A 26,645-nucleotide genomic window follows, 5' to 3' on the forward strand; every position below is an offset into this window, starting at 1 on the left:
TTGATATAAAATTTCATATTTTTTGTTAGCTTTTGTTTATTTTTATTTATTTATTCTACTTTCTATTTTTACTCTCTCAAAATGCCGCCCCCTGACATATGCTGCTCGCAAAATAGGGACACCTTTTTGCGATTCCAATAACTACAAAAGTTCCCATTTTTTACAACCTTTTCGATATAAATTTCAGATTTTTTGTTAGCATTTTTTTCGATTTTCCCCTTTTACCATCTCAAAATGCCGCCCCCCCCTGACGCTCAGAAAATAGGGACACATTTTTTCTGATTCCGATACCCCCCCAAAATTCCGATTTTTTACAACCTTTTTGGTATAAAATTTCATATTTTTTGTTAACTTTTGTTTATTTATTTTTATTTTTCTACTTTCTATTTTTACCCTCTCAAAATGCCGCCCCCTCAGGTGTGCCATCCATGAAAATTCGGAATACTATAAATAAGACTATATATGTGGCCTAGGGATATGTTTTTTTCACGTTACGATGTGGAATACAATGTTTTTCCGGACCCTGGTTACAATATTTTTCCTGCCTTGCAATGTTATTTATAATATTATTTGATTATATACATGAGTATTATATACTGTACTGTATTTTGTAATTAATTTTTAATATGTACTGTATAAAATTTTACTTAGGCCCCCACCATTAAGCGATTTCACCCATCCTGGAACGGATTAATGCTGTATCCTGGGGTTCTAGTGTGTGTGTGTGTGTGTAATATATATAAATATATATATATATATGTATATATATCAGCAGCAGCAGTCCGTCATATTTAAATGATGACATGAAGCCAACACAATCGCTCTCTTAAAAGTCCTACGACAACTAACATATATGTAGGCCGCCTCAGCAAGTGGAGGTAATCTCTTGTCCATCCACAAATGTACATTTCTTTTCCTAATGTTATCGGTTGCACTAGACACTACCTTCTTTCAAGACACACGATCTTCAGCCTTTTCTCTCCAGTTATCGTAACCATTAATGGTCTCTTGAACATGTCTACCTGTATAAGAGCCAAGTACGTCCTAGGATGGAATACTGTTGCCCTATCTGGGCAGGAGCTGCTTACCCTGCCTTGACAGTACAAAATAAACCTGTAACCTAGTAGAGGATGCCCTTTTCTCTTCCCTGCAACCTCTTCCCCACAGATGGTGCGAGCATGTCTCTGCTCTATCGTCATTTTCATGGCAGGTGCTCATTTGAGCTCCAATCTAGTGTCCCTCCTCGCCAAACTTTCATGAAAAACACTCATCTAGTTGAAACCACTATCAATAATTTTCCCCACTCTTTATCTGTGCTTAAACCTAAACATAGATTCCATGAACAAAGCTACTTTCTTAGAACTGCTCGCCTGTGGAACTATGTTCCGGTTTCCTGCTTTCCAACTGACTACAATATGGTTGTCTTCAAGTCCAACATAAACAAGTCCTTGATGAGCCGTTCCTCTTAAGTAATCCAATTTACCAAATTTCCACTGCTAATAATTACTATGACATTGTCCCATTGACTACTGTACACTCATTAACCCTTATCCTCAAGAAGCCTCCAGACCTTGATAAATGTTACCTTCTTTGTAAAAAGTAGTCATGGTGCTCCAGCTTTCCTTGAGCCTTCTTTTGACTCCATAAAAATAGCTTTTAGTAGTTAGTTGCTCTCAACAAGTGGTGATCATTTCTCCAATACTAGGAATTCCTGCCTTTTCCTTGGAAATTTGATACATGGTCTTATACACGAGATGTTCATTAGTTGGCAAAGATGTCTCTGTTGTACCTTTTAAAGTCTCTTTATGTAGTGTCAGATAGCAAGGTACTTTATGTAGTGCCAGATAGCAAGATACTTTATGTAGTGTCAGATAGCAAGGTACTTTATGTAGTGTCAGATAGCAAGGTACTTTATGTAGTGTCAGATAGCAAGGTACTTAATGCAGTGTCAGATAGCAAGGTAGTTTATGTAGTGTCAGATAGCAAGGTACTTTATGTAGTGTCAGATAGCAAGGTACTTTAGGTAGTGTCAGATAGCAAGGTAGTTTATGTAGTGTCAGATAGCAAGGTACTTTATGTAGTGTCAGATAGCAAGGTACTTTATGCAGTGTCAGATAGCAAGGTACTTTATGTCGTGTCAGATAGCAAGGTACTTTATGTAGTTTCAGATAGCAAGGTACTTTATGCAGTGCCAGATAGCAAGGTAATTTATGTAGCATCAGATAGCAAGGTAGTTTATGTAGTGTCAGATAGCAAGGTACTTTATGTAGTGTCAGATAGCAAGGTATTTTATGTAGTGTCAGATAGCAAGGTAGTTTATGTAGTGTCAGATAGCAAGGTACTTTATGTAGTTTCAGATAGCAAGGTACTTTATGTAGTGTCAGATAGCAAGGTACTTTATGTCGTGTCAGATAGCAAGGTACTTTATGTAGTGTCAGATAGCAAGGTAGTTTATGTAGTTTCAGATAGCAAGGTAGTTTATGTCGTGTCAGATAGCAAGGTACTTTATGCAGTGCCAGATAGCAAGGTAGTTTATGTAGTGTCAGATAGCAAGGTAGTTTATGTAGTTTCAGATAGCAAGGTAGTTTATGTAGTTTCAGATAGCAAGGTACTTTATGTAGTTTCAGATAGCAAGGTACTTTATGCAGTGTCAGATAGCAAGGTAGTTTATGTAGTTTCAGATAGCAAGGTAGTTTATGTAGTTTCAAATAGCAAGGTACTTTATGTAGTGTCAGATAGCAAGGTACTTTATGCAGTGCCAGATAGCAAGGTAGTTTATGTAGTGTCAGATAGCAAGGTAGTTTATGTAGTTTCAGATAGCAAGGTACTTTATGTAGTGTCAGATAGCAAGGTACTTTATGTAGTGTCAGATAGCAAGGTACTTTATGTAGTGTCAGATAGCAAGGTACTTTATGTAGTGTCAGATAGCAAGGTACTTTATGTAGTGTCAGATAGCAAGGTACTTTATGTAGTGTCAGATAGCAAGGTACTTTATGTAGTGTCAGATAGCAAGGTAATTTATGTAGCATCAGATAGCAAGGTACTTTATGTAGTGTCAGATAGCAAGGTACTTTATGTAGTTTCAGATAGCAAGGTACTTTATGTAGCGTCAGATAGCAAAGTACTTTATGCAGTGCCAGATAGCAAGGTAGTTTATGTCGTGTCAGATAGCAAGGTACTTTATGTAGTGTCAGATAACAAGGTACTTTATGTAGTGTCAGATAGCAAGGTACTTTATGTAGTGTCAGATAGCAAGGTACTTTATGTAGTGTCAGATAGCAAGGTACTTTATGTAGTGTCAGATAGCAAGGTACTTTATGTAGCGTCAGATAGCATGGTACTTTATGCAGTGTCAGATAGCAGGATACTTTATGTAGCGTCAGATAGCAAGATACTTTATGTAGCGTCAGATAGCAAGGTACTTTATGTAGCGTCAGATAGCAAGGTACTTTATGTCGTGTCAGATAGCAAGGTACTTTATGTAGTGTCAGATAGCAAGGTACTTTATGTAGTGTCAGATAGCAAGGTAGTTTATGTAGTGTCAGATAGCAAGGTAGTTTATGTAGTGTCAGATAGCAAGGTACTGGTATGACAATATTAATGTTCTGGAGGGAATGTTACTACTGATTAATTGTTGCTGTGTTAGGTCACACTTAGGCAAAGTGTAGCACCCACAAGCTTCCCTCCTCTGGGTAACTGACGTGGATAGTGTACTGGCATTCCAGTATTTTTACCTGCTACAGTCTGATCAATGCTGCACTACGATGAGAGAGGACGCAATATATATATATATATATATATATATATATATATATATATATATATATATATATATATATATCTTAATAATTATAAAACTCTGTAGACCACGTGGCTGTCCTTGCTTGCTTGAATCTTGTAAAATGATAAAGTTGTATTCCTGTCTGTTTGCTTTTTTGTTCACAATTTGATTGATATGTACAAAAGATACACTGTTTCACAAATTATTTTTTTTTTTTTACTGAAAATTGAAATTTACACATGTATATTCCGATATGATTTCTATATATGTATTCAAAGTAGTGTTGGGACGATTAATAATAAACTAATAAAGATTTTTATATTGGAATCCTTTTGAGATGAGCAATTTATACATTTATTTATTTGCGGATTATTATCCTTATTTTGTAGTTGTTGTTTCACAATGTTTCGGCCAACTATTCCTCTGGCTTTCGTCAGGTGGTTAACCGCGACAGGATAGGAATGCCGAGTTTTCTAACTGCATCCTCAGCAATTACTGCCTTCCATAGTTGTTGTTGTCTCACCACATTTTTGGCCAACTAAGTCTTTGGCCAGCTTTGGGTAGGATTGGAACCGCCATCTTCAGACAATGCTGACCTGGAACCGTAGATTCAATGCCTTTATTCACTGTGCCAGGGGCTGTCAAGGTTGTATTTTTTTATCTTATAAATCCAAGTTTTTTTGTTCATATCTGGTCTTCCGTCATTGGGTTCATACCAAATGGTATATTATTGTTATTACTGGACTTCCTTTGAGATGAACTATTTATTTATTTATTTGTTTATTTGTGGAACTATTATCCTCATCATCTAGTTGTTGTTTCACAATGTTTCGACTAACTATTCCTCTGACCTTCGTCAGGTGGTTAACCGCGACAGGATAGGAATGCTGAGTCTCTTAACTGCATCCTCAGTAATTACTGCCTTCCATAGTTGTTGTCATCTCATCATGTTTCAATCCTGCCCAAAGCTGGCCAGAGGCTTAGTTGGACAAAAACGTGAGCAGATGACAACAGCAATTGCCGTTTGGCTTAACAAATCACACAATGTGCATTCTCCTTCCCCACAGTGTTCTTAAATTAGAGAAAGCTGCAAGTTATCAAACAATGATTTTGCATATGTTAGTAACCAGCCGCAAATAAAAATCAAAAGAAAAAATATTGATATATGTAATAGTTGTTCAATTTATATAAGAAAAATATTGATATATGTAATAGTTGTTCAATTTATATAAGGAAAAATATTGATATATGTAATAGTTGTTCAATTTATATAAGGAATACCTATGCAATTCATAGGCAACAATAAAATTGAGGCAATGTGTGTATGTGCTGAAAATACTAGTGTTGGGACAATTAATCAGATCCAAAATCGGAAGATTTGAGAGTATCAGAATTGGAAAAATTGATGCTTATTTTCCGATGCCAAAACGATTTTTTTAATTGTCTTTTTTTTATTTGATTTTGTTTAAAGTAAAATCTTCCATTGCTGGTAATAATAATAAAATAATAAATATTTATTGATTTTAAAATACCAGTAAAGCTGAAATCGATAGATCATCCTCCACAAGTGTATTTTTATGTTTAGGAAAATATCTGCATATTTAACATGTGGTTTTACAAAAATCGGAGAAAATAACAATCTTATAGTTAAATAATTACAGATTTATAAAGAATCGGAATCGGTAATTGTATTGGAATCGGGAAAAATATTGGAATCATCCCATAACTAGAAAATACTATTAGACTTTTGTTAAGATTTCAATTCTCAAATATAAACCAAAGTTTTTAGCCAGTTTTCAGTACTTACAAGTACTAAGTTCGTCAGTAGGAGCTTGAGTTAGCCAAATTCTAATAAGTTTTTAGCCAGATTTTATTTTTCAGTGTGTTAATCTAGGCACGGATTTCAAGTTTCTTGAGGTTCTCTGGGTGATGTGGATTTCATTAACATTTGATGGATTTCCTGATAGATCAAAACTCTCACACTTATGAAGTAGGTATAGTTGGCAATGTCGCTAAATAGGGTTTGTGAGTGATAAGGCACTCAAAATGTTCCTTATTTTAAACATTATTCCATGAGAAATCATTTTGAGTAAAAATTTATTTTACCCATCGAAACTAGAGAAATGCATGATTAAATATTTTAAGTGTGTAAGAATCAAGATGGATGCCATCAGCAATTTCGTAGAGCATGAAGCAGTCTTGAGCCTTGCGATCAAAAACGAAGATCGAGAGAAACGGAATGAACTCAGACAAAGCTGACTAGTCGGAACATGACAATTTAAACAACTTTTATTTAAAAGTTGTTTAAAGTATTTGTCATTTTAAATTTAAAATAATTTAATTAAAAAAAAGTTGTTTAAAAGATGTCTAAATTACTTGTCATTCTAATTTATGAAAAAAGTATATTTAAAATAAAAGTTGTTTAAATTATTTTTCATGTTTAAAAAAAAATAAAAGCGATTATCCAATCAGCTGTCAGAAGATGACAAATTTCAATAAAAGTGTGGAATTTATTGAAGTAAAAACAAATTTTCTTAAACAGAAAATGAGTTTCAACACACTATGCCAATGTGAAATCCCCCCCTTCCCCCATTTCTATTTAGAAAAGCCATTCTTAATATGGGGAAGTGGGAGAGGCCGTGTGTTGAATTAATTGTTTGGTAGCTTCGTCTCTGCATCTTCCGGTTGTTTGTGTAACCTACAGGAAAATGCGAATGCGAAGTTCTAATAGATTGGGTCTTGAATTAAACAAGTACCCAAAAGTGTACTTGTTTAATTACAGATGTGAGTAGCTGCAATCGAGAAGAACTTTTCAACCTGTGAACCAGGGCACCCTCCGTGCATGTGTGCGTGGGTGTGGCGAGAGACGGCAGCAAGAAATAAAACAACTCAAATTACGAGGTGCTTTCAATAAGTTTCCAGACATTTCTCTACAGTCATTATAAACTGTCATAGACTCTTGAAAATTCAGTATGTTATTGGTACACATCTTTTGAGATGACTGACCAATTTTTATGATTTCAGGTTCAAATGAACAGCTACAGCAGGAATTGGAATACATCCTACTACCTGCTTATCACCGCTGGTGAATTTAAAAAATGTAATCTGGACGTGAGGACACTTTAGAAGAACGATATCCACAGAAACATATGGAATGCTTCAGACTGCTTTTAGACCATCTTGCATGAATCCAGCATCAGTTTTTGAATGGCATAAGAGATTCAAGGAAGGCAGGGAGCCTGTGGGAGATGATGAGAGGTGTGGGAGAAGTAAAGAAGTCAGAACACCAGAGATGCTTAACCAAAAAGTATTTCATAGATAGTCGTGTGTCTATAGAGAAAATAAGTGCAGAGTTTGATGTCAGTGTGGGAACTGTACACACAATTATTCATGAGGAACTGAAGATGTGGAAGATTTGTGTGAAGTTTGTCCCAAGGGTGCTCCATCCTTGTCACAGACTATTTGACCAAGATGGGCATCAATAAAGTTCCTCACTTTCTCTATAGTCCAGACATTGCAACCACACCTGTCCTGAATCACTCCTCAGTAGTGATCATCCTTCAATACTGAGCAATGTCAGGGTCTTCCTACGAGTACGTTATATATGGGCTGCACTTAATAAGCTGCAGTCAGTATGGACTTCAAAGCTAACTGACAAACTGAAAAACAGAGAAATGATGGAGTCTGACCTTGTCCATGGTGCTATAACCTGGACACTTACCAAAAGATTGGAAAGCTAGACTGCATGTACATCGATATGCTATGAAGAGCATTAAATATATCTTGGCAAGATCATCCCACGAAGCAGCAACTTTATGGCAACCTACTTGCCATATCTAATGCCATCAAGGAGCGACGTCTACGATTTGGCAGTCACTGCGAGAGGAGCAGGCAAGAGCTGATGAGAAGTGTATTGCTGTGAACTCCACAGCACGGGCGGGCACATGAGCATAGGACAACCTAGATCCATATACACCCAGCAAATTGCACATGACGCCAACTGTGATCCTGAAGATCTGAGGCAGCTGATGGAAGACAAGGAAATCTGGAGAGAGAGAGAGAGAAAGAGAGAGAGAGTCACATTGGTCTGGACAAGGAGCCCAATCAGATACATAGACGTTATATGTGTGTGATGGTGGTGGTGAGGAGGGGGTAAATATATAGAAATGTTTAAATATGATAGTTTAGAAATCAATTTGGTAAAGCGGTCCAATGAATGGAAAATGGGATGATAAGAAAAAATAACAATATCCCATCTCAGAGGTACGATCAAATGAAGCCCTTTGTTTTCTCTAATTATACATCACTTTTTGAAGTTAGCGTAGATATTAAACAGAATCACTAAAGAAGGTGCAATAATCAGGAATTTCTGTAGTGAAGCGGGGTGGGGGAGGAATAAATCTCATGTGACTAAATCTATCAAATTTATTACATAATTATTGCATTCGACGCAAATACAACGCCTGATAAGGAAAATCTGTAGCAATTGATGATGGCAGTAATTCTATAAATGTTTTTGACGAGATGGAATTCTTATGGGAGAAGGCGAACGCAGTGTCTCCAAAGTGGGTGGAATATTCCTGGTTAAATGGATAAAGAAGCGAGAAAATCGTACGATTGGTGTTTTGAATAATAAGCGAGGCGAGTTCTTATAAATAAATCACTGTCTTTTCCAATATCTACAGCGGACGTCATGCAAACGACTTGTACAGAAATGGCAGATAATCTAACAAGGAGATGGAAGATACGGGGGAAAAATATACAATGCCTTGTCAACATACAAATCATTTATTTTTCTTTTGTTTTGTTTTTTCAACCCAAACAAGGCAACTCGCCACTGAAACATAAGGGGCTACTATGATAGGAGTCGGATAGGGAGATGCTTTTTTTACATTACATTTAAATTTGTGCATGTTTGTATAGTTTGAGAAACAAGGAGCAAGAAGGACAGGCGCTCCTGTTTTAGAGGAGGATTATCTAAGGGAGATAACTCCTATGTACAAAAAAAAAAAAAAAAAGGAAACATTGCCAAAACAGTTTACGAAAATGAAAATCATTAATTAACAAACTTCAACAAAAACGAATACACGAATTTTGGAATAATAATACAGCAGAACACTAGGATACAGCATTAAAAATTAGTAAAAATAGAGTACAGTATATAATACATATGTAGAAAATCAAATAACATTATAAATAACCCCGTAAGACAAGGCAAATACCATAACCAGGGGCTGGAAAAACATTGTATTACACATCCCAACCTGGAAAAAAACGTATCCTAGGGTCACCGTATCATGAGGTTCTATTGTAATGAAAAAAATGAATACAAATTAAAAATATTAATACACGAATACTATACCTGAACAATACTATTTCTGTTAATTAATAAACTAAAAATGAAACAATGTTAAGTAATAAAATAATTAAACGTTTTTAATTAAATGTTAAATAACACAATTAAACTTGTTAATTAACACAAAACCAAAAATGAATAAACTATAACGATAAAACAATGTAAAAACTATTTAAAAAAAAAGTAAATGAACTTGTGTTAATTAATAAAAAAAAAAAAAAAAACAATTACATCACATTTTGATCTCTTATCGCAAGAATTATGTGAGGGAATACGTCTCCCTTTTCCCTTTTCTGTCAATAAACTCCATGAGATGAAGGTGGAACATCTCAGTCTGGGTCCCCAACAATTTCCGGATGAGATCAAAAACCAAAAGGGGTCAATATGTGATGTAATTTATTATTATTAATTTTCTGTAAACTGTTTCAGCAATGCTTATTTTATTTATTTATTTTCTTTTAGTGAATGAGAGTCATCTCCCTTAGATAATCCTCCTCCCAAAACCAAAGTGCCGAAGGACATTTCAAAGACAAAAGTGGAAATTCGGTTTTGCTGCATATTAACTTTCATGAACTATTTCACGTTTCGAACATCATTAAATATCATAGAAAGCAGAGTAGCTAACTAGTTAATTTGGTGACGCAGCCCAATTACGTTCCATGATTTCTTATTTGTTTCATTTTCACATCTGACAAAAAATATTATTTTTTAAATATAATAAATAAGAATATTCATGAACTGATTTTTTTTTCACATCAACATGCTTACGTTTCTGAATTTGTTTACATGAGAATTGGTTATTCATATTATTTGAATTAATCGGATTACTGTTCTCATCTTGAGTGTGATTTTCACAACGTTTCGGCTTTCTTCAGGTGTATCTTGTCAAACTTGCGAATTCACACAGAATTTCAAACAGAAAATTTAATTCATACTTTTTCCATCAGCCATGGAAGGATAGTGGGCCTAAGTAATTTGCAATTGTATTTTCAGTCACCCACACTAAGGATTGAACCTTTAACTATCAGAAGAAAGTCACTTTTACAACTGAATTTTTCCAAGTAAAGTACTTTATCCACCGTGACACCGTGCTGAGCAAACAGTTCTAGTATGAATTTTAAGAGCCTCAAACCTATTTTATTTCTAGTTGTAAATATCACCATTTATTACTACATATTATTACTATATATATATATATATATGTTGATGCCTCTGATCAGGCTCAAGAGACAATGGACACCCCTGTAATTGTGAGGCAAGGGTTGCGCAATTCCGAACCACATCTGTCCTGAATCGGCATTGTTTGATTCCAGTGGCAAGAAGAGGTCCAAGACTGACTGGAAGCAATGCTGAAATAAGCGGAGAGCACATACAGCAACTGGAATTCCTAGTCACACATTTTAGTACTGACCACGCTCAACATATATGCAATGAGTAAACAGAGCAAGTATATGAAATGTATTTATACAAACATTGATGGCTACATATGTGCATACATGTTTCTGTAATCACCCGCGTTGGGGGATTACGTCTTCAGGCCAAGAATTATCGTCGAAATCCCCCAACACGGGTGATTACAGAAACATGTATGCACATATGTAGCCATCAATGTTTGTATAAATACATTTCATATACTTGCTCTGTTTACTCATTGAGCACTCTTTGGTAGACACATGTTGTTTCATTGGATGTACTTCTAGGAAACTAAACTCTATTGGCTAAATACATATATATATATATATATATATATATATATGGGCATATGCCTTTAAAATCTAACATGCGTTTACTCAAATCGTACACATGCATACACAACTGCCCTTGTCGTAATTTCTCATTTGCATAACAGAAGGCGTTCTTTACTTCCAACTTTTTCTCTCTTGATTCGAACCTTCAATGTGAGTGGCACGCAAATGAAATTTTCAAGACAGCAACACGAGACAGTTGTTTCTCTCTTACTCATAAAATTTGATTTTCTCAGTTAAAAATAAAACTACTTGATCAATTTATATGATTTTTGGAATATGATATTTTCGTTCCATTACAGGGACATACATCATAAAGATTTTCTTAAATTTTTATTTTTTAAATATCGGGAGAACTCTAGACAAGAACCAAAAAGCTATTACATTTACAACTTATATATTGTATATACGGCATAATTGCGTTGATACACTGATCGCCGAAGTTAAGCAGCGTTGAGTCTGGTTAGTACCAGATGGGTAACCATTTGGGAATTCTATTCTTCGCTTATCTCGGCATTTGTTTCCAGTTGTCCTGTATACACTTCACCGGCCACTGGTATTTAACAATGTCGACTAAGGAGAGGTGTGGTTGGAGATTGCGCACCTCTTATCACAAAAATTTCACGCACAAACACCCCTTCATGGGTATCCACAGTCTGTCACAGACTGAAGAAGCCCTTGTAGATATTGTAAAATAAATGATGACACGATTTATATCTGACAGCCTGAAAAGGATTTTTGATTATATATGTTTGTATCATGCGATTACTTGTAGATACATGAATGATTTTGTTTTAACTTCCTTTATTGAATTAATTTTAATCATGCTTTACCTGGAAATACTCTCATAAATGTGTGTTTGGTAAATCATGGCTCACGGTAATAAACTTAGGAAAGCAATTTGCCTACAGGGTCCTCAGCTTTGCTTATCAGCTTCAAGGTGATGTTTTTGTTGGTTTTTTTTTTTTTTGCTTTGTTTTTTCTTAATTACATCAAACATTGTATAATACAGTCATCATATTAATGTACTAGTGACAGCACGTGGATATTTTTCCATTGGGACAATAGTTATCCCACTTTAGCGCGAAATAGTGCTATGGTTGTGTGATTTGGTACAATCATGTCCTGAATGTGGTCATGAATGCAGAAACCTAAAATTATCCCTTTTTGGTTTGGATAATCTTTTATTAGGATCATAGTTATCTCCCTTGGAGATAGTTGGTTTTAAACAGCTATCAACAGACAACGTTAAGAAGTTTTGTATCATACACACTCAGAGCACAACCGATTTATACATAATGTTCCAGAGTTGTGTTTTCTCTTGTGAGTTTGTATTGTTTTTTTTTGTTTTTTGTTTTTTTACCTGTAAACTAGGGTTTGTACCCTTGGTGATTACAAAGGATATGACAAGAAAATATTCTTTTCATTGTCTTGACTCTTGAGTATATATCTGAAACAGTTAGCACATCACTCTATCTAAAAATATATAAGATATATACTCGAGAGTCAAGATAAGAAAAAGAATATTCTCTTGTCATAGCCCTAGTGATTACCAAGAAAACACAGCCAGAATAGAAGATGAAGCAAACCATGACGCACAAACAGCATTGAGTTGGGAAATTTTTTTGTTGTAACAATCTGTGCATTAAGTGTTTTACCCCTTTGCTAAATAAAATAAAATTATTAAAAATGAATTATTAAAAATAAATTATGAAAAAATAAATTATAAAAGATAAATTATGAAAAAAATTATTAAAATAAACTTTTTAAATAAATTATTAAAAATAAATTAATAAAAATAAATTATAAAAAAATAAATTCTAAAAAATAAATTAAGAAAAAAATCATAAAAATAAATTATGAAAAATAAATTATGAAAAACAATGTTAAAATAAATTATGAAAAATGAATTATGAAAAATAAATTATGAAAAAATTAATTATAAAAAATAAATCATGACAAATTAATTATGAAAAATTAATTATGAAAAATAAATTATGAAAAATTAATTATGAAAAATAAATTATAAAAAACAATATTAAAAATAAATTATGAAATAATAAATTATTAAAAATAAGTTATAAAAAAATAAATTATTAAACATAAATTATTAAAAATAAATTAATAAAAATAAATTATTAAAAATAAATTAATAAAAATAAATTAATAAAAATAAATTATGAAAAAATAAATTGTAAAAAATAAATTATGAAAAAATAAATTCTAAAAAATAAATTAAGAAAAAATCATAAAAATAAATTATGAAAAATAAATTATGAAAAACAATATTAAAAATAAATTATGAAAAATTAATTATGAAAAATTAATTATGAAAAATAAATTATGAAAAATAAATTATAAAAAATTAATTATGAAAAACAATATTAAAAATAAATTATGAAAAAATAAATTATTAAAAATAAATTATAAAAAATAAATTATGAAAAAGATTATTAAAGTAATTTTTTAAAATAAATTATTGAAAATAATTTATGAAAAATAAATTATTAAAAATAAATTATTAAAAATAAATTTTAAAAAATTATAAAAAATTATAAAAATAAATTATGAAAAATAAATTATGAAAAATAAATTATTAAAAATAAATTATTAAAAATGCATTATGAAAAAATAAATTATGAAAAAATAAATTCTAAAATATAAATTATAAAAATTAAATTATAAAAATAAATTATGAAAAATAAATTATGAAAAAATAAATTATTTAAAATAAATTAATAAAAATAAATTAAATACATTGTTATATCACTGAATGTGAGCCTGCTTTCTCCAAGAAAATCATTTAAGATTTATCATGGAAGATGAAATTTTGTGATATCATGAGGTCCCAACTCGACGACATAGCTGACCCCAATGTATTTTCCGTGGTTTTATTCTCTTTTTTTCTTATCTTCTGGCCGTGTTGTTGTCTCTCACATTGGCAGCTGCTGAAGGAGGCTCGCACAGGTTCACAAGTATAAAAAAAAAACATAAACTCTGAAAAATTCTACAAATATCAGTTGCACTCTGGGTGTGTGTGTGTGACACAATCAACTCTCTACACGCTATGTAGTAGACGTCTGCCAAGGCCTTTTTATCATTGATTAATCAATTCATTTCCCCATTGGCTTTGAGCTAATGTATCAACTCTTAACTGTCCTCAACCAGAATTTCTCTGAATTTTTTAGATTAGGATTGGTTTCTGAAAATGAAGATTCAATTCTCGTTGTGGGCAACTGAAAAATATAATTCCGGATTACTTAGAACCCCTATCCAGTCCTGGCTGATAGAATGAGAGCATGTTACCCGTGTGAAGTAACTAAAGTGCTCCGTTCAAAATTCCGTCCAAATTTTCAAGTTTGACAGAAACTGAGTTTGACAAAATACACCTGAAGGAGTCAGAGGTTATATCGATCAAAATAACGGTGTAAAAATCACACTCAAGATGAGAACAGTAGTCCAATGAATCCGAATAATATGAATAACCAATCCTCATCTCAAAAACATACATCTAAAGAAAATATGAGGTTATTTCAGCTGAAACATTGTAAAAATAGCATTTAAGATGAGAACAGTAATCCGAAGAATCCAAATAAAACAGAAACCAAAAACTGTCCTCAAAACCCATTCCCAAACCTTAAATTGTAAAAGAAACTGCCTGATTTTTTGGTTTTAATTCACTACCACATCTTGATTAACCATCCTATTTAAGCTTTCTTTTGTGCTCCTTAGTGAACAACTTCCTCTTAATCGTGCTGCTGGTAAACTTATTTCCTTTTTTTTGTCATTTTTTTTTGTCTTCATTTATTTCCTAACACATGGGGAAGGGGGTAACGTTGATAGTATCGCAAGTGTTCTCATATGGCATGAGTGGACAAGAACATTTGAAGTTTTAAAGACTCTATAGCACAGTATGTGGGTAAGATACTTATATAAACAGAGCAAAACTCAAGCATGAAGTACTGCTGTAATCACGAGACGTGATATGCAATTAACACATCACAGCAATGGTAATGCCAATAAGATGCATAAACACAAACGGATAAAATGCTTTGAGGCACGCGTAAAGAAACTAAAAGATAAAGGAAGCGGAAGCAAAATGTAATTACTGACATGTTCCTTCTAACAGTTGGGTGCAAAGCAATTCAGAAAGTTTCAATGATGGCATATTGAAGAAATCTGGAAGCGATGATCTTGAAACAAATTGGCAAAATAATGAACAGGAATCTCAAACCAAAGAAAAGGTTAGTCATCGCTGAAAGAAATTTTCAACCCTCTCTTTGGCGCTACCTCCTTATTTCTCCTATACCAAACTTTCTCCTCTGTGACAAACGATATGGTCGTTGGAGCTCTAATTTGTTTGCCCATTTGTCATAATGTGACTATGTAACTTGTGTATATATAAGTACGTGTATGAGTATCTATGTCTGTATTGTCTGAAGCAATCATGACTTAACCTGATGATGGTCTCCAACCTAGAGATGATGTACACCATATTTCAAAGTCAGGTTCAAAGGTTAAGGTCGGGAATTTGCTGTACGTTCGGGCACCCGCTTTGCAGGCACCCAAGAATACAGCAAAGTCCCGTGAAAAGTGCGGGTATCTTTGCTCGTATGTAATATTCTCTTTTATTATACTGTTCATTGAGCAGGTGGCGCTGAGTGTGTGCGGGTGTTTACACATTTAAAATACACAGTTCATAAACAGGACAAATAACATAACCAAGGACAATTCTTTTAACATGACAGATAACATTTTTTCAGTGGGATACATCAGACAAAAGGGAAACATACCTTCTGATAGTTCTTGATGGTTATGCTGCTGAAATGAATAGTTTTGCCTCCGAAAGAAAACGCTATAATGCAAAGTTATATCTTTATGAAGCTTTATTCAATGTCTGTGACTTCCCTCTGAGATTGCACTCATTTCTCTTTGTTTCTACTGTTATGTTGTTAGTCTACCAGAAAACACAGGAAATTATTAAAATGGTTGATTATTATGATGAAATTATAATAGTCAATTATTATGATCATTGTAATATTTCTAAAAATAGAATGTTATCCGAGAAAAATAAATATTTACAGAGAAAATTGTTTATGTTAAGATGTTTAATAAATTAAGAAATGTAGAACATACGCAAGAATTTAAAATAGATTGGCCTCTAGAGTCCGACAACGCTTACATAGAGGTTATTTTAAAGTGACGTGGACTTTAGATAGATTTTTGGGAAAAGATATGACGATTTGATCAGTCAGAGCTTGGAAGTGTCGACGAGAGCAGGTGAGTTTGTCAGTCATGAAAGCGTTCAACTGAGTTAACTAAGAAACAATGTAAAGACAAAAAAGAGAACACGTTGTAAATTCCTGTTGAGAATAAGAATAAATAAGGAAAACCAAACGACAATTCCTGTTGTTACTGCTTCATAATAAAATGTTTTCTTGCAGTGTCAGAGAAGGCAGCCATGACATAAGGTTAGTAGTCCGTTATCAAACGTCCATTCTGTGCTTATCTGTCATGTTTGTTGAACCTGTCCCAAATAAATGACTGTTACCTTGTCCATGTTACGTGAACATATCTGTTTGAATATGTGTAAACATGTATACAAACACACACAACGAACAGTTATAGCCACTAGAAAAACGAGATCGGTTTTATACACATGTATATTATAGAGACTAGATGGGCATGAACACATATATATATACACAAACACGTTATATACATTCACAATACAACACTACATTGTTCTGATTGGTCCAGTTGAATGCTTCCGCGACTGACTAACAAACTTTAACTGCCAACCTTCTCTGTGGACTCTTCACTGCCTGGTATGTTTTGTGAAGATATAACGTTTTCTTCTTATTCATTACTTGATGTTACATAACCAAGTCAGTCGTATTGTTTTTAGTTAACTATATTATATTATTCTAAATTAAAATTCCGATCTTTCATCATAAATATCTAACTGCAAACATTTGTTGAGGTCGTTTTGGGGGTCACCACTTGTAAAATCTATTTTTATTGGGGTGCTCATAAAGAACAAGATGAGAGACATGTTAAACGAAAAGAACGAAACAAAACACATAAAGAGTTAAGAGACATGCATTCGCATAAGAGATATTTTATGTGTTAAGGAATAGAGGATCTTGAGTTGGAAGCTATGTTTAGTTTCAGAACAGTTTCCGATGATTAGTTATTCTATACAAGTCCTGGCGATGATGAGTACTCAGTGGACAGCTGTTCTGTACACGTTCCGGATTTTATAATTTTGTAGTCAAAGAGCAAAAGATTCTTTCCATGTTGACACAAAAAAAACATATGCAATGTTGCTAAAAAAAAAAAAGGGTTTCATTTTTATGAAGCAATTCTGGTTTCTGATTGGTTGATAGCAGAACATGACTTAAATCGCCAATCTATCACGAAAACACTCGTCTAGCTGAAACGACTGTCAATAATTTTCCCTACTCTTTATCTGTGCCTAAATCAAAACATAGATTCCATGAACAAAGCTTTTTTTCTTAGAACTCCCTCGTACAGACGTATGGCAAATATGATTCTCAAGACATTATATTTTCTATATAAACATCAAAATTCAAGGGCTTTTCAAATCAGTACAAACCCTGTGTATGGTGTACATGCTTACAACAGATGCCCTTCAAAAATGACATCAAATCATTTACTTATTCAGAAAGCTTGCATCAGTAGAATAAAATTATTCTAACATAGAAAAAGATGCATTATGGCCAAAGATACTAGAAGAAGATCTCCAATCTGTGATGGAATGGGGACATGAATGGATGGTCACATTCAAAGCTGCCAAGATTAAGCTTGTTTCCTTCAATGATTACAAGAAACTTTCTCAACCACTAATAGCTATGACTACAGATACATTACCTGAAAGTACTTCGTTTAAACGCCTCAACTTAACGTTCACAGGGATTATGAGTTGGAACAGATACATTGAGAGCATTGCCAGGGCAGCTGCGAGGAAGATGGGCTAAAATAAATACCCCCAACAAACCCAACAAGCAGCAAAATCCCACCCCTACACAGTAGAGATCCCTAGATGTAAGAAGGCCTTCTACTCTAATAGTTTCTTCCCCAGAACTGCTAGACTTTGGAACACCCTTCTCAGTTCCTCCTTTCCCAGCTGTACTGACATGCAGAAGTTCAAGTGTAATATGAACAGAAAAATTGCTGCTAAACTCCCTACATAGCATCCCTGCAACTTATGTCTCCAATAGTAGCCCCTACATCAAAGTGGCATTGTGTCTTGTTTAGGGTGAAAATGGAATTTAAAAAAATTTTTAATAAAAATTTGGAGTATCGAGCGGGTAGAATTTTTTGTTAAGCAAACCATTCCTCTTAAAATAAGCGCACAGGCCAATGAAATTCTCATTTAATCCCTGTTTCAATCTCTGCCTCTGTTGTACAAGTATTTTAATGGAATATGCTCTGATGAACTCATTGCACTTGTGCCCCCTCAATGAACATATCCCTAACAAACCTGTTTAGCAACAAAATCACACCCCTTCATTGTTGAGGTCCCTACATGCCAGAAAGCTTCCTATTCTAATAGTTTCTTCCCTTGAACAGCTAGACTTTGGAATTCCCTTCCTGTTACTTGTTTCCCACACTATATTGATATGCAGAAGTTGAAATGTAATGTAAACCAATATCTTGTTAATATTTCTAAGGCATGGTCCCAAATAGTAGCCCCTTACGTCCAAGTGGCAATATGGCTTGTTAGGGGTGGACGTGAGTAAAAAAAAAAAAAAAAATCTGAGAAAGAAATTACCCAGAGTAACAGCGTCAAGAATTTTAAGATGGATCATTAATATCATGGTCGTTGATTTTGACGTCAAAAGCGAAAATGTGTGTGTGTGTGTGTGTGTGTGTGTGTGTGTGTGTGTGTGTGTGTGTGTGTGTGTGTGTGTGTGTGTGTGTGTGTGTTGTGTGTGCACATTTTTTGTATGTCTGGCAAAGGCTTTTTTCGGGGGGCTAGGGCTTGGGGAGGGGGTTGGGCTCACTTACAACTTTTTATATACTTTCTAGATTATAATATCTCCAATTTACAAAACGAGGTCGCATCTATCTTTTATATCAGCGCCTTTTATGCTACAAAATTTGCGTTGCAATTTCATTTCTTTTATGGGGTGATGTTTGACCTAGAAAAGCACACGCTGACGTTCGTTTTACCACCTGCTTTTTTAAACGTTTAATTTCAACCATTATCACTTCTCTGCCTTCGTAGTGTCATGGGCAGAGAAGTGATAATGGTAGTGTCATCGTGAGTTATCAGGCTTTCTTTTCTGACTTTGCCTCAAGGCTTTGGGTTTGAACCTACCTCTCTACCAAAACTTTCTTTTTTCTTCTACACCTACAAAAACCCAGGCAACACTGGGCACCCACGCTAGTCTATAATATAAATCTCAACTGTCTGTTTAAATGTATGTATGTATATATGTCTGCCTAAAACTTTCGACAGAGGCGACGGATTCTCACGAGATCGGTATCGTTTTGAAGCTCAACCCTTCGGAGAACAAATATCGAAAAATTGGCTAAAAAAATTAATTCCTTACCCTTCAACTGGGCACTTTTCTACAAGGAGGGGTTTCTTTTTTTCGCCGATATTTTCGAAAGTCATCCCATCTTTTTGATTGACTAGCCTTAATTTAAACCTTTGCCACTTTCGGTTTGGTGATGGATGCAATGGCAAAGATGTTACGTTTTTTTGTTCACGTTCTTTTCCTTTTTCCCGGTACAGGTTCGAGTATTCCTGCCTGCCTGCCTACTACCACTTTTTTTCTTTTCATTTTCTTTTTTGTAATTTAAATTTTTATTTTTTGCTCAACACACTAATCTATTATATAAAGGGAAAATGTGTGTCAGTTTGTGTGTGTGTGTGTGTGTGTGTGTGTGTTTGTATGTCTGCCAAAAACTTTGACATGTGCATCAAACTGTGATAAAATTGGTATTGTTAGAAAAAACAATCTCTCGGATGAAAAATATCTAAAAATTGGCCAAAAAGATTAATTCTGTGCTGGTCAACTGGGCTGTTTTTTTGCAAGGAGGCGTCACTTTTTTGTATCAACAATTTTTGCAAGTCATATGCGTAGTAATCTCAACGTATGTTTAAAAAAAACGTTATTTCAACCCGTCGTGACGTCATAAATTGTTATAGCCCTGACAGCTAGCACATTAGCTTTTTTTCGCCTCCTTTTCCTTTTTTGTGTTACAGGTTTGAACCTGTCTACTGCGGCTATTTTTATTTTTTTGTTTACACAGACACTCGCTGCTATTTTGATTGAAGCATTCTTTTTTAGGGGAAGTTGCTCAATAGTCTTAGTATACAACCTCTCTCCATCCGGGCAACACAGGGTAGCCATGCTAGTGTATGTTAAAGGAAACACCGTCCTGCATGTAGATGCATTATCTAGATTAAGATTTCAGAGTGAAAATGGAGAAGAACATGAAAATTCGGAGGATAAAATTATACAGGGGATGGAGATTGCAAAACAATCAGCAGAAAAATCTAACAGGACTCAATACTAAGCAGCAGCCTTGTAACTCTCGTTTCCTTTATTTTGCCCTTTACTCCTCACATTCCAGGAGCAATGCTTATCACAAAAGGGGAAGAATTGCTATTTTCTTGGCCAGAATTTATCCATTTAATACTTATTGTTGGTTAGGCTTTGACCTTTTTTTTAGCTCCTTATATCAAGTGGCTACATGCCTTCTCTGGAGCGATTTTCATAAAAAAAATAAAATAAAATGCATGAGAAAAATGTGCGAAGCGAAGAGACCTTTCAAAGTAACCCAACATACATTAACAGTAGACATGTTATATATTAGCCTCCCGATAGATGCCAGGTGGCCTTGCTAATAGCAAATTATAAGATCGACTATTATTATTAAAAATTAGATGTTCATTTAAAGAAGTTATTGTTATGAAAGAACATTGTTATGATCATCATATGAAAATTAGATTGTGTTGCAAGGACAAATAATGTTTATAAGTTTTGGAATGTAATGAAGATCTTAGAAACAAATGAAGATGAATGTCAAATACATAAACAAAATAGGTTTTTAAACCTAGGTATAAAAACAATAAATTTGGCCAGAGAAAACGTGATTGAGAAGTCACCTGTTAGGTTTTTGTGTAGTTGAATCACATAAGCACAAAGGATTAGTTTTAATAAATAGAAGCAAGTTAGTTAGAGTTGAAAAAGGGGAGTTGAAGAAGAGACATCAGATAATTCAGATGGGACTTAGAAGTCGGGAGAAGAGTTAGTCTCTCTTATAACGCTAGGAAGCGGCTTATTCCAAGATAGCCAAAATGTAAACAGAACGTTGTAATCTCTAAAGATGTCTGGCCGAAACGAGAGAATAAATGTTGTTACATATAAATATAACTATTGTGTCATGTCGTCTTTGAATAATCAGGTATGTGTTTATTTGTCATTTAAAATGAATTGTTTTAAATGTACTCTCCACAACTGTTGAACACACCATCATCATCCAACATCTTAAATCTACATATGGGCTATTATATAAACTGCTATGATATACATTCTCTTCATCATTCATCGAATAACTCGTCTCCCTCTCATCATCATGTACAACACATTGTCAATACGTGCATGTCATCGTTTGTGTCAGCATCACAACATAAGTTATATGTCTACAAGATTTGACCTGCCACCGACAATGTAACTTCTGCATAATTTGGTAGAACCACTATATATAATGTATACACGTGTACATAACACACCCGTTACGTATATAAAATGCACCCGTCCAAGTTATACAGAACTGTTCCGTCTGCTTGTTTCCCACCTGACTACAACTTGGATGCCTTCAAATCCAACGTAAACAAATTCCTGATGAACCGCCCCCTTAAGTAGACACTTTATGAAATCTCAACACTAACATACAACGTACTGTACATGCAATAACCCTTATCCCTGAGTAAAAAAAAAAAAAAAATCAACAATATACCAGCAAATGTCGACTTTGAAAGGACACATGAATAGGCACAAGAAAGCTCTCGGTTGGAATGTATGAAATGTTTGTTAACATTACATTTAAATTTCTGCATGCACATCAATAGACACACCAGTTCTGCTGACCTGCTTTCCAGTAGACTACAGTCTGATCATCTTCAAGTCCAACATTCTTGATGAGTCGTTCCCCTTAATTAATCCAATTTACCAAATTTACACTACTAACGATTACTACGATATTGTCCCATTGACTACTGTACATTCATTAACCCTTATCCTCGAGTGGCTGCCGGGCCTTGATAAGTGGTGACTCCTTTGTAAAAAAAAAAAAAAAAAAAGAAGAAAAAAGGGATACCTCCCTCTAATAGCTCAACAGTGGGAGACTTCTATTACATGAGAAAAAACTTATTGAAGCTAGTCAATATCACAAATGGATAAAAAAAAAAATCTATTATAAGCAAATGACTAATGCAGAGACAATAGTACCGGAAGTAAGGAAGGACATAATTAAAAGTGTGCACAACAATATTAATTGTGAAGTTGCTGGAATGCAAAGAAGACTGAGACTACGAGCTTGGCGGCTGGAGTATTGTAAAGATGTTAAAAGAATACATAAGAAGATGCACCAAATATATGAAACTAAAAACATTTAAACAAACCAAATTACATTCGTGGCTCAAACAGGAAGCGCCACAGACAAGAGTCCATACAGATGATGTACATATCAGATACATTGGTTTATTTTTTATCTTAGTAGATTTTTTCTCGGGTTGGTCAGAAGTAATAAAGAAGAGAGATAGGATAGCTATTATCGCAAGACAAATATTGAGAACAATATTTGCAAGGAATGGGGTTCTTAAGACTTTTGTCATAAACAATGTACCAGAATTTTACTAAGAAAGTTTAGTATCATGGTTAAGGAAAATAAGGTGTTTACTATACAAAACTTCCTCATACCACCCTTGATTAAATGGCATAGCAGAGAGGATGGTCAAAACTGTAAAAATGAGCTTAAACCAATATAAACTATTTCTCCCACTCCCTATCTGTTCCTTAATCTAAATGTAGATTCCATGAACAAAGTTTTTTCTCAGAACTGCCTGCCTGTGGAACACTGTTTCGTTGTCCAGCTTTCCGGTTGAATGCAACATAGTAGCCTTCAAATCCAATGTAAACAAGTTCTTGTTGGGCCATCGTCATAAATACCCAAATTCTACCCAATTTATACCATTAACGATTACTAAATCACCACCTTTCATTCATTAACCCTTATCCTCAAGTGGATTTCGGGCCTTGATAAGTGGTAACTCTTAAGTTAAAAAAAAAGGCATTTTCACTGTTCAACCAGAATATAGAGGCATACATCTATAATTTAATTATCAGATGTAGATAGAAAGCAAAGCCCATCAGAATTAACAAGCCTGGGTGCCCGGCGTTGCGCAGGTGTTTGGAGGTGTGTGTTGAGCAAAAAATAAAAAAAGTGGTAGTAGGCAGGAAGGCTCGAACCTGTATCGTGAAGGAGGAAAAGAACGTGAAAAAAAACGTGACGTCTTTGCCATTGCATCCATCGCCAAACCGGAAGTGGCGAAGGTTTAAATTAAGGCTAGACAATCAAAAAGAGGGGATGACTTTCGAAAATATCGTCAAAAAAAGCGACCCCTCCCTGTAAAAAAGTGCCTCTGTCAAAAGTTTTAAGCCTGCATACATACATACATACATACATGCATTTAAACAGACAGGTGAGATTTATATTATAGATGGGCAGGCAAATTAGAGCTCCAATAAGGATGTCGTTTGTCAGAGAGGAGAAAGTTTAGTATAAAAGAAATAAGGAGACGGAGGCAGAGAGAGAGAGTGAGAGGGAAAAGTTCATTATACAAAAAGGACAGAACACAACTGTACTAGAAAAAAAAGGGGCAGCCAATATCAAAATTCCTGAGATCAAGAGGGCCATGAAACAGAACAAAACATGGCAGAAAGCAAGAACAACATAATAATGCAAGAGTGGCACAAACCTTCCAGAATGTTCAGAAGAGGTGAGAGGTTAAATCAGAATGTCAAACATCGCAGGGTCAAAGAGGTGACATGGTATGCAAATGAGGTAACCAAATTAATCCAGCAAATCTCGAGCATTGCTAAATATAAGATATGCCTTTATTTGTGAATAACTGGCTAACGACCACTAGATAGGGCTCAATACTGATCAATGCAGAGATGCACATCTAGATTGGTTTGGTTGTTTTTGTTTTATGGCATATCAACCCTTTTCAGGTTATTTAATGCCGAATCCAGTGATTTTGAAGAAAAATTTTTTTAATAGAATATATTTGTTTTTTTCAAGTCGGTTTCTATTTAACCCATAGTTGGGACCCTAACAAGTACTACCACTCCGGGTCAGAGTGGACCTTGGAGCAATGGCAATTAAAGGGTGGCTCCACACTCCCTAAAGCCCGCAAGCTGGGGCCTCACCATCGGATATAGTTTAAGGTCATATCCCGGACCCGCACATCTAGAGCCAATTTGAACCATAATAACTTCGAAATAATACCTCTTAGGGTTTCCTGATAATTTAATTATCTTTATAATTCGTGTAAACTTACTTCCGACTAGATCCAAAAATTTTAAACCTTGGAGTGCAGAGTTAACCTCTCTTTTTTTTTCCTACAAAAAAAATGGCAACTTTTATACCTGACGAAGGTCGAAGGTTACACCAACCAAAACGTTGTGCAGATAACACTCAAGATGAGAACAATTGTTTGATTAATCCAAATGATGCAAACATTCATACCTCATCTCAAAAATTCGGAACTGTAAAACAAAATCTGTTGGACATTTCTGATTGAATCTTGGAGAAGTTAGGAACAGACTGAAATATATTGGGTTATGAATTTTATGAACGATTCCATCTTTTTAGGAGGAAGTAAGTGCTCTATACCTTAATTTCCAAGAACTGTTTGACCTCTTTGCTAAATAGTAGTGCTGGGACAATTAATCGGAACTGGGAATCAGAAAAAATCAGAACTTTTTAGGGTATGGGAATTGGTATCGGAAAAATTTGTGCCTATTCTTCGATGCCAAAAACGATTCTTTTAATTATCATTTTTATTTGATTTTGCTTAAAAAGAAATATCTCCCACTGCTGGTAGTAATAATAAAATAGAAAATATTTATTGATTTTAAAAGATCAATAAAGCTAAACTCCATAGATCACCTCTTCATGAGTGCGTTTTTATGTTTGAGAAAAAAATATATGCATTCAAAGTGTGTTTTTACAGTAATCGGGCCAAAATAACCATTTTATAGTTAATATTCACAGATTTATAAAAAATCGGAATCATTAATTGTATCAGAATCGGGAAAAATATTGGAATCGTCCCATCACTACTAAATAGCTTATTAAGTCGATAAGTATGAAACTCAGGTGGAACGGGTCTGCAATTCTCCAAGATAATCATTGCAAATTTATAACGGAGGATCAAAAGCGTTTTCTTATGAGAAGAGTGCACAAAAACGTTTTAATTTTTAAAGACTTCTTCATGGAAAATAATGATCATGTAAAGCTTACGGTTTTGGTGGTTGGCTGGGGGGTTCCTCAACAGGTTGTTTAGGGCTTTCATCGAAGGCTGGCGTGGTAGCAGGTGCTGGGGATGCTTCATTTTCTGTAATAGAAGAGAAAGCGTTAGAAGGAAGAATGATGAAAATTATTCATGTTCAGCTGAGATATGGGTTCTTGTCCAGAAGTCCCCCATATTTAAAAAAATAATAATAAAGAAAAATCTGTATTATGTACATACTTGCAAGGAAACAAAAACATCATATTCTAAAAATCATGTAAATTGATCGGGTAGTTTTTTTTTGTTCTTTTTTTAACTATTTAAATCAAATTTTATGAGGAAGTGATGATGGAGTGTCTTACTCCATCATCTTAATTAAACAAATGGAGATAACTCAATTCGAACTTCCAAGATTTTTGGTTTGTTTTCAGCTTTTTAATGGCTGTCATTTACTATTAATCACTTCAAATCATAAAAAAAATTATTTTTTTATATAAAAAAAAAAAATAATCCATTTATGTGAATTTTGGAATATGATCTTTTCGTTTCATGACAAGATAAAGATTTTACTGAATGTGGACCTTAGGTTTACTTTCGGCAAACTTCTAACTTCTATTTCTTTTAATGGTCATATTTCATGAGCGATATTTCTAACAGAAAGGGAAGAATTGCTGTTTGCTAGGTCTAACACGTACTGTTGGCTAGTTAGTGACTTGAAGTAGAGCAATTCTTACTCCTTTGTCATAAACATATAGAAACTATGTGTATGTGACTAAATATGCAGCAATAACATAATTTTGCAGACTTGTTAATCACAATACAGAACAATATTGTCATGGATAACTTTTAAAAAGCAATAAATGACCAACTGACAAAAGCTGACATTTGAAACTTCATAAATTATTATATTACACTATATATGTTCTGGAACACAGTAAAGAGGCATTCATTGAGCTTGGATTTTTTTTTTAACATTTTCACAATTTATGTAAAAAACATTTTTCATCATAAAAAACTTTATGAAAATAATTTTTAAATCCATTATGATTGGTATAGACAAACTGAGTGCGTTTCAAGTAAATGATATATATATATATATATAACTCTTTATATGATATGGCTTTATGCCTTCTCTGAAGCATCTTTTATAAAATGAATAAAATTTAGTAAGGAACTGATTGTGACCATTGACAATCCCTTTTA

General features: G+C 34.1%; 1 protein-coding gene across 1 annotated transcript in view; it reads right to left on the bottom strand.

Moving 5' to 3' along the window:
• Window positions 1-26,645, bottom strand: part of LOC145259836 (TRAF3-interacting protein 1-like) — a 217,903-nt gene that overhangs the window by 49,096 nt on the left and 142,162 nt on the right. Inside the window, exon 9 of the mRNA XM_080117663.1 lies at window positions 25,454-25,547. Within this exon, the coding sequence (XP_079973789.1) occupies window positions 25,454-25,547 (94 nt within the window). The remainder of the gene's footprint in view (window positions 1-25,453; window positions 25,548-26,645) is intronic.

The sequence above is a fragment of the Euprymna scolopes genome, chromosome 35 (genome assembly GCF_053919585.1).
Source record: "Euprymna scolopes isolate OS-2025 chromosome 35, ASM5391958v1, whole genome shotgun sequence".
Lineage (NCBI taxonomy): Eukaryota > Metazoa > Mollusca > Cephalopoda > Sepiida > Sepiolidae > Euprymna > Euprymna scolopes.